The sequence below is a fragment of the Lactuca sativa genome, chromosome 8, assembly GCF_002870075.4.
Source record: "Lactuca sativa cultivar Salinas chromosome 8, Lsat_Salinas_v11, whole genome shotgun sequence".
NCBI lineage: Eukaryota > Viridiplantae > Streptophyta > Magnoliopsida > Asterales > Asteraceae > Lactuca > Lactuca sativa.
This window is the reverse complement of record NC_056630.2, coordinates 131,893,151-131,902,251: the sequence shown is the minus strand read 5'-3', so window position 1 is coordinate 131,902,251 and position 9,101 is coordinate 131,893,151. Positions and strand designations below refer to the sequence as shown.

Genomic DNA, 9,101 nt, shown 5'->3' with positions numbered 1-9,101 from the left:
GATAGATAGATAGAGAGAGAGAGAGAGAGAGAGAGGACATATGTCTATCAAATGCAAAGAAGGTGTCACCAAAGGCAGCAAAAAAATCCAAACCTACAGTTGTTGTTAGAAATGATGTATGTTATTTTTAATTTTGATTTTCAGAAGTTTTAAAGATTTATGAGAGATTTGCTCTATGCTTTAGGTTTCTTTTCAAGTGCATTTTTATATGAATGTCGTGTTATATTAATGTTGTGGAAAAAGTCTCGTAATTAAGAATGCCGTGTTGTAAATAATGGTTAATTATGCTCTATGTTTTGGGTTTCTTTTCAAGTGTGTTTTTATATGAAGTTACAAATCAAAAACAAAAATTAATTGTCTATTATATATTTATTATTCGATAGATTTATTAATTTTTGAATAAATTTCTTAATAGTTAATGGTCCCCGAATAATCTCCGCCTAACCGATTAATCTCTTGATTCCAGTCCACCGCATATATATATATATATATATATATATATATATATATATATATATATATATATATATATATATATATATATATATGATTATGTTATTTTGTTTTTACTAAATATTGTGTGCCAAAATACACAGATCTGGACCACTGGATGAATAGAATCAACAATCATGATCTGAGGATCTTGATATTACCATAGAGTAGCATGCATTATATAATCACACAAATTTCAGCAAAAGAATATTTCAGTCAATTAACTTATTTTAAAAAAGGAAATTTTCAGATTTTAAGGGATCATTAATTCCCTTATTTTTTTTAAAATCTGAATTTTTTTAATTAATTCTAATTAAATTTTAATATTATTTTTAATAATAGCCGATTTTATTCTGTCAGAATGACAAAAAGTCAACAATAAACTAGTAAATATATTTGCGGTTTTATTCTTGCAGAATATTATTTCATTCAAGATACTTTTTATATTAAACACGCTTAAAGAATTATACAACACATTATCAAGAATAACATTTTCTAAAGAATACGGATTACATTTATTCTTAAAGATTAAAACTAAAAATGGTTAAAAAAGAAAAAAAAAACATAAAAATCTAACAAAAACACTAATCCATTCCAAAAGAATATTATTGTTAAGAAACACTTTATACATTTTAACATAATACATTTTGCAAGAATACACTCTAGTTCTTTATGTTTGTTCTCCTTTTCCACATCAATGACAGTTTTTTCAAAACCTAAATCCACAAAAAAAAAAATATAATCAACTTTCTAATATTAAAAAATTCGGAGCATTCTAAAAGAATAATAAGTATAAATTCTGATAGACGAAGGGACGTTGATCGTCAAAGAAGCCACTACTCTAGACCTCGTTATTCTTTTTTATTCATGCTCCAAAACCCGCTCCATATCTCATTATTCTTCTTTGACATTTACGCAAGGGTTTTCCGGTCAAGGGAGAAATCGAAGAAAGTAATACAAATAAAAAAGAAATCAAAGATTGATATACAGGGGCGATATTGAATGAGATGAACACATAATTGAGAAGTGAAATCGAAGATCAATAAAAGCTATACAATGAGTTTTGATTTTGCAGGTTGTTTTGGTTTTGAAGATTGATAACAAACATGAAAAGGAACCTTCACTAACCGATGAAGATGACCCAAAAGTCAAAGAAATGGGATATATTTGGATCATTATTTCAATATTTAATTTTAAAATAAACACAAATTAATTAAAATCATACAAAACTAAAACTAGTTTACAAAATATTTAAGAAATTATAAAACTAATTAAAAAAAATAATTACGGTACAAATATAACTGCATAATCTACAGGTGATTATTGCATAATTATGGTATAAACCACTCAACCCACTTCTCTTAGTTAGGTCTGGCAATAGAGCGGGTTTTGACCCTGATCCGATCCAAACCCTTAACAATTATACGGGTTTGGAGCATAGTTTTTTATCCATTACCTGTTAACGACCCGTACCCGCTAACCCTTTTATTAAAAGGGTCGGGTATAGATCTTCACTGATCCGCTCCATTTATAACCCGCCCCATATAAATTTTAGAATTATATATTTATGTTTTATACTGCCTAAATTTTTCTTTAAATTCCAATTGAAAGTCCAAAGAGAAAAGGCCAAAGAGTAAACTATTTATACATAGGACTTGGGGACTGAACTTCTAGACTTCCAGTCTTTTCCCAAGAATCATGATATCATTTCATTTATATTTCATCATGTAACCACCAATCTCATTTATAAATCAATAAATTCAATTATCAACTAGAAGAAAATTTGTAAATTGTAACTACAATAATGATTTTAATTCCAATCGAAAGTCTTCGAGTACATAATGTGTTTTCTAAATAAACATTTGTTTTATTTAACAAATGTGATATTTTTATGATTTAAGTAAAATGTGTTTGATTATTCAAAAAACATACGGGTTACGGGGCGGGTTTGGATATCTGCTGATTCGATGGATAAGGGTATGAGTTTGATTATTCAAAACCCTGCGGGTTATGAAGCGGGTTTGGATCGGGTTTTGGAATTTGTTAAAAGGGTTTGAATCAAGGTCGATTCGCTCCAAACCCGTCCCATTGCCAGGTCTACTCTTAGCCCACTCAAGAAAGGATATGGACATATGGTTCCTTCGAGGTACTGCCTAGTGCCTACCATAAATTCTTCCAACCCACTCAATGAATCCCTTGATGTTGGAAAGGCCCATCTTGTTATGTCATATTATCCTCACCCACTACTATTTCTTTTTGTGTATTTGATCTCATGTTCTCCAGATAAACCTACACTAAATTATGGTTTTTTGAATTTTAAAACAAAAGCAGGTAACGAGTTAATTGCATCATATTTGTTTAAGGTTTGTTTCATAATATCAAGTTTCATATGTTTAATTTTTGGGTTTTGAGTTCAATATATTCTAAAAGCAATAAGAAGAATTAGACCTACAATGGGAACCGTGGAGACACTTGCCCCCACAACAAAAAAAGTAATAATAAAAAATAGGTATATTTTTAAAAAAAAATTGTTTTGTTCTTTTAAAATAACATATTTTTACTCTTTAAAACTTTTTGTCTCCATAAAAAAAATTGAATTAATTTTTGCCCCCTCCTCAAAAAAATTCTAGGTCTGAGAAGAATATAACGGTGACCTGAGAAAATGGTGGTGGACTGTGGAAAAAGGATAGGAAAAGGGAGTGGTGATTATGATGGGGTTATTGACTTATTTATAATTTAATAATATAAAGATTAATTCAAATTGTAATTAAAAAAAAATATAAAATGGTATAAAAATCAAGAAAAATACGAACTGAAACTTTGACGACCATTCATATAAACAAATTTAGAGACTAAATCTGTGGATTTTTCTAAAATATATGAACAATTTATATATATATATATATATATATATATATATATATATATATATATATATATATATAATGATTATTCTAAAATTATCAAGAATATATAATAAAGGTTTTGTTGTGTTTGAACAAAGAAATCAAATGGAAAGAGTAATCCAACGGTGGAGAAACAATGGGACACAAAATAATTCACGAATACGTATGCAGAATGGAAGATCTGACAGACATTATAACCACCATCACCCTTGCCTTTTATTTCGACCATCTTCTTCTACTCTTTCTCTCCAGGCTTTTCTTTTTCTTTTTCTTTCTTTTTTTCCTTTTTTTTTTTCTTTCTAATTTGTTTCTTTCACTTTCTCTTGTTTCTTGGTGAAACAAAACCCTAACTTCATTCTCTATCTCCTACATATACACACTATATCTATTTCAATCAGAAGATGATGCAGCAGCAGCAGCAGCAGCATCAGAGGATAAGACAACAACAAGCACTGATGCAGCAATCCCTCTATCACCCAGGTCTCTTAGCCCATCCCCAGGTAATTTCATTTCATCTTTCTCGTTTTCTTGTCTTCTTATTTCAGTTTACGTCTCAAAAGGTGTTGCCTTTCCTTCTGGATGTCGAATCTACAGTCATCGGTCGGATTCTTGTTCCGGTGAAAAAGGTCCAGTCACATGAACACATAAAAAACTTTATTCCTGCTATTTGCCCTTTTGCGAAACTTGCATCACCAGCTGTGAAAATATCATAATTTGATACATTTAGTATGCTAGCTAGCTGTTTGAACCCGAATCAGTACAGTTTCATTTGAAGTTCTTGTGAATTGAATCGACCTGTTTATTAAAAAAAGACTACGTACTTTATACAAAAACACAAAAAGTTAAAAACATAATTTACTTGTATTAAACTTTAGATATAATTGGTTCACTAATCGCTATCAATCAACGAATAATTTATTTGCAGATAGAGCCAATCTTGAGTGGAAATTTACCTCCTGGTTTTGATTCAGCTACATGTCGCAGTGTGTGAGTGTCTTTCATTTTTCCCCTTTTCAATTCTTATCTTGTGTCAAATGTCAATTGATCATTCCAATTTAATATTGACATATATAACTATCTGACTCGATATAGGTATGTGGGGAACATCCACCCACAGGTCACAGAACCCCTACTTCAAGAAATTTTTTCAAGCACTGGTGCTCTTGAAGGATGCAAACTCATTAGAAAAGAGAATGTATGATCGATTCATCAATTTTCCAATTGTTTCATCATTTATAAAAACTCATTTACTTGGATTTCAGTCATCATATGGGTTTGTTGATTACTTTGATCGGCGTTTTGCTGCTCTTGCTATTGTGACACTTAATGGAAGGCATCTGTAAGTAGAAACTTCAACAAATCTCTTCTTGACTTATCAATCATTATGAATTGATTATGATAACATATGTTTGCAGGTTTGGGCAGCCTATTAAAGTTAATTGGGCATATGCAAGTAGCCAGAGAGAAGATACATCAGGTTTGTTGTTAACATAATGTTAATCTGCAAATTAATTTGGTTCATAATGAGATTTTTCATTTTTGTGTTTGTTTATCAGGCCACTTTAACATATTTGTTGGTGACCTTAGCCCTGAAGTTACTGATGCCACATTGTTTTCTTGCTTCTCTGTGTACTCTACATGCTCGTAAGCCAAACTTTTTTAATTATTAAACTGAATTCAAAATGTGATAAACAATATTTTTTTATTCTCTTTTTATGTTGGTAAGTGATGCAAGGGTTATGTGGGATCAGAAAACTGGGCGATCGAGGGGATTTGGATTTGTTTCATTTCGTAACCAACAGGTGAGTAAAATTACTATATTACCCCTCACCCTCGTGTCACATTAAACGTGCTAACTATCATTTATTCCCATTTATCTTTGATAGGATGCCCAGACTGCAATCAATGATTTGAATGGTGAGGATTTTAAAAGTGTACTGTTGGCTTACTTCATTCATTTAACTTTTTTTTTTTTTAATTTAAAAATATATAACAATTTTGTATCATTTTATGTTTTTTTTTTTTTTTTTTTTTTTTTTTGTAGGAAAGTGGCTTGGAAGTAGGCAAATCCGATGCAACTGGGCAGCAAAAGGTGGGGGATCGGATGACAAACAGAGGTCAGATACCAAAAATGTTGTTGAACTGACAAATGGAACATCAGGTGAAAATTCATTCACAAAATTTCAAGATTTTATAAGCCAAAATTTGGATGTTATGTTATCATATTGTTATATGATTATTATCCATTCTAACATTTTGTTTAATGTGCAGATGATGTTCAAGAAAAGACTAATGAAGACGCTCCAGAAAATAATCCTCAGTATACAACTGTTTATGTTGGCAATCTGGCTCCAGAGGTTGGCTATTCTTTTTCATTTTTTAGATGGAAATGAATGCATGAATCAGAATAGTTACAACATACAAGAACCTCAAATGAGGACTAAAATTGCAAGGAGAAACCTTTTGGGACCGAAATTGCAAAAATCAGCTATACTTAGGGACCAAAAATGTAATTTACTCTTTTTCATTTATTTTAGGTTACGTCAGGTGATCTCCATTGTCATTTCCACGCTCTTGGTGCTGGTGTTATTGAAGATGTCAGAATTCAACGAGACAAAGGTTTTGGTTTCATAAGATACACTTCACACGCTGAAGCAGCTCGTGCTATTCAATTAGGAAATGCTCGATATCTCTATGGCAAGCCACTTAAGGTATATATATGTTTGTTTTTCTGAAATTTCCATAATACCCCTCCTGTTAGACTTGTGTTCATGGAAAGAAACATCTCGATGGGAATTTATATGAGATCTGATTTCTATCTTTCTGTGAGACAGTGTTCATGGGGTAGCAAACCCACGCCACCAGGAAGCAGCTCCACCCCTCTGCCACCACCAATGGTGGCCGGAAATATGATGGACGTTACAGCATATGAAAGACAACTGGCTCTTAGTAAAATGGCGGGTCAGATGCAGATGGGTGGTGGTGCTAGCAATGGTGCAGTGTATGATGGTGGTTACCCAGGAATTGGTGCTACACAGACCCCTATGTATTACCAGTAATAACACAAAGATCAGATAGGACGATGCTCTGTTTTTTTGTTTTCATTGGTTTAAGAGATTTTATTAGATTAATGATTTGGGATTATTGTTTTTTTGCATTGTTGTATAACCTTTTGAGAGGATGTATATGGATGGATACATGTAACATTAGTTTTGTGGGTTTTCTTATCTAAACAAATGGAATTAGATTTAGTTTTCAGAAATCTTCAACATGGTGATTGGTGAATGGTGATGTTCCAAATTTTTACATATATTTGGAAAATATGATTTGAATGTTTACTAAATTGCAAAAATTCCGGTAGCAAACAACACGTGAGGGCTTGTGGCATTTGAAGGAGTTGAAGATGCATGTGAGCTACAGTGTTTCTCTCGTCTTTCATCCATCCCTATCTGTCTGCTCCTACATTCTGGGCTACAAAAAGCTTTCTCTCCCCTGTTTCAGAAACCATCAATATCATCATCATCATCATCATCATCATCATCATCATGCTATTTGAATTATTGGGAACTGTGTAAAACAAAACCAGAGGATTTGGTTTTACCTGTACATGTATACGTCTCTGCCGTTGAGTCTTTTGTTGCATAAATGACATGAACTCAGAAATTCAGAAGGCGTACGCATCTTCATACCATCGTCACTAAACCTTGCAGGTGATATGTCAAAAATGGAGGGTTGTTCTCTGATTTCAATGTGAGCTTTTGTATACGATTTGTCTGGTTTATGACGAGTCACTATTGTATTCTCTTCTTCCAAACTACCCGCTTCATTTCCCATTGGGCTCCGGCATCTGAAATTGGACTTCTTGGCCGGAATATTTTCAAGGGCGGCAAGTATACCAAGTCCGATCCGACCCTGACCCTGACCCATATCACACTTTATTATGCCTGTAGATGACAGAACTTTGAACTCCAAAGGCGTCGTCGGACTTGTGCCCACCTCCGGATGTTTTCTCTTGTCAGTCATGGTTGTATTACAAGAAGCGAAGAACCAGATCTGTAAAATGTTTATAGGGGAGAGGTTGGGAAAATCTACGATGGTGATTGGTGGAGTTGGTGGGGTTAGCCCATTGTATTCGGCATCGACTTCAAATTACTGATGGCTTGATTGTGAGTTCTACTTTTGTTTGTTTGATTAATTGATTCTGTTGTGGAAACCTTTTTTTAATTAAAACGTCAGAATCAGTGGTCGATTTTTTATGCCCAGATGAGATGTATATTGATGATGACCGGGTTGCTACTTGCTGGGACGGTGTAAACATAGATTCCGGCGGACACCTGTTAAGGTTTCGGAGGTTAATGGCTGTTAATGGGGGGCCTACGTGGACCCAATCGCATTATTCTGTATTTTGTTTCATAGCGAATCCACTGAAAAGTGTAAACTCGCCAATGGTTTACAAGGAAGAACTGTTTTTTCTTATTTAATGATGACTAGGTTATAAAACATGGAAAATTAATTAAAGTTTCACAATGAAAATTTAAAATTATTGATTAATTATTTTAAATAGATTATTTTAAATAAATTATTAATTAATAAATATTTTTTAGTTATATATAATTATCATCTTATAATTTATATTAATTTAATTTTAATTTTTATTCTAATATTATTAATTTAATATAATTAAAATGAAAATTTTAAATTTTAAATTTGAAATTGAGAATGAATATGTTGACAAGTGGCATGATATTAATTCTAAAACCTAATAGAACGATACATGTTAAAAAAAAAAATAACTTTTTTTTAGAATATGGATTATTAAATTAAGAATTTCAAATAGACGTTATATACATCCTAATCTATAAAACTCTACTTTAATATATATCTTATCAACTAATTATCTTAATAACTTTAATTTTTATATTATTATCATATCTAATAATTACTTTATTATTTCCAACTAATCATATACATAAATTTTATCTTTATTTAAAGATTTAATTTTAGATTTAATATTTTTTAGTTTTATATACAAACAAAATAATGGTATAAAAATCTTATGTTGATTATATAAATTTAATTATAAAAACTAGAGAAAATTGCAAATATAGCCTAATCTTTTAATTACTTTGCGGAAAATAACAAAAAAAACCCAAATTACAAATATAGCCATAAAAATCCCAGATGGATTAAGCCTATCTGCGATTTTAGCATTACACCTGCAAACGTACAAGTCGCTAAAGCACAACCATGCTTTAGCGACTTGTACGTTCGTAGATGGTTTATTTATTTTATTTTTTATGTAAAAATACTTTTATCTTTGACTAAAATCGCAGATGAACTATCTGCGATTTCCTCTCCAGGGCACCTGTGATTTTGCGTTTTTTTTTTTTTTTTTTTTTAATTTTAATTACGAAACAGATAGGGTTTGATTACGAAACAACCTTATTATACATAAAGTTGTGCAAAAAATTGTCACTTTAGTTGTTATTACTTTGGAACTGTTACCGAAATCATCCATAGTGCTTTCAACGAGAGAATTTTTCAAAGAAAAAGTGTGAAAAATGAAGCAAAAAAAAATTTACGTTTTATACCTGAAAAAAGGTAAAATTGCAGATTGCTTGTTAAATCGTAGATGGACTAGTTCATCTGCCAACGTACAAGTCGCTAAAGCACGACTGTGCTTTAACGACTTGTACGTTCGCA

General features: G+C 31.5%; 2 protein-coding genes across 2 annotated transcripts; one reads left to right on the top strand and one right to left on the bottom strand.

Annotated features, from left to right (window-relative positions):
* The first annotated feature begins 3,627 nt into the window (after nucleotides 1–3,627).
* LOC111894236 (oligouridylate-binding protein 1) lies at nucleotides 3,628–6,660 on the top strand. The gene is made up of 12 exons (XM_023890312.3): nucleotides 3,628–3,898; nucleotides 4,324–4,385; nucleotides 4,491–4,593; nucleotides 4,661–4,737; nucleotides 4,814–4,875; nucleotides 4,955–5,042; nucleotides 5,125–5,200; nucleotides 5,285–5,315; nucleotides 5,443–5,559; nucleotides 5,670–5,755; nucleotides 5,936–6,109; nucleotides 6,233–6,660. Exons 1-12 carry the CDS (start codon nucleotides 3,800–3,802, stop codon nucleotides 6,455–6,457), a joined length of 1,200 nt encoding a protein of 399 aa, XP_023746080.1. The 5' UTR covers nucleotides 3,628–3,799; the 3' UTR covers nucleotides 6,458–6,660.
* Nucleotides 6,489–7,585, bottom strand: LOC111894237 (FCS-Like Zinc finger 14). The gene is made up of 2 exons (XM_023890313.3): nucleotides 7,000–7,585; nucleotides 6,489–6,890 (listed from the first exon to the last, which is right to left on the bottom strand). The coding sequence occupies exons 1-2, from the start codon at nucleotides 7,419–7,421 to the stop codon at nucleotides 6,737–6,739; spliced, it is 576 nt and encodes a 191-aa protein (XP_023746081.1). The 5' UTR covers nucleotides 7,422–7,585; the 3' UTR covers nucleotides 6,489–6,736.
* Nucleotides 7,586–9,101: the final 1,516 nt, after the last annotated feature.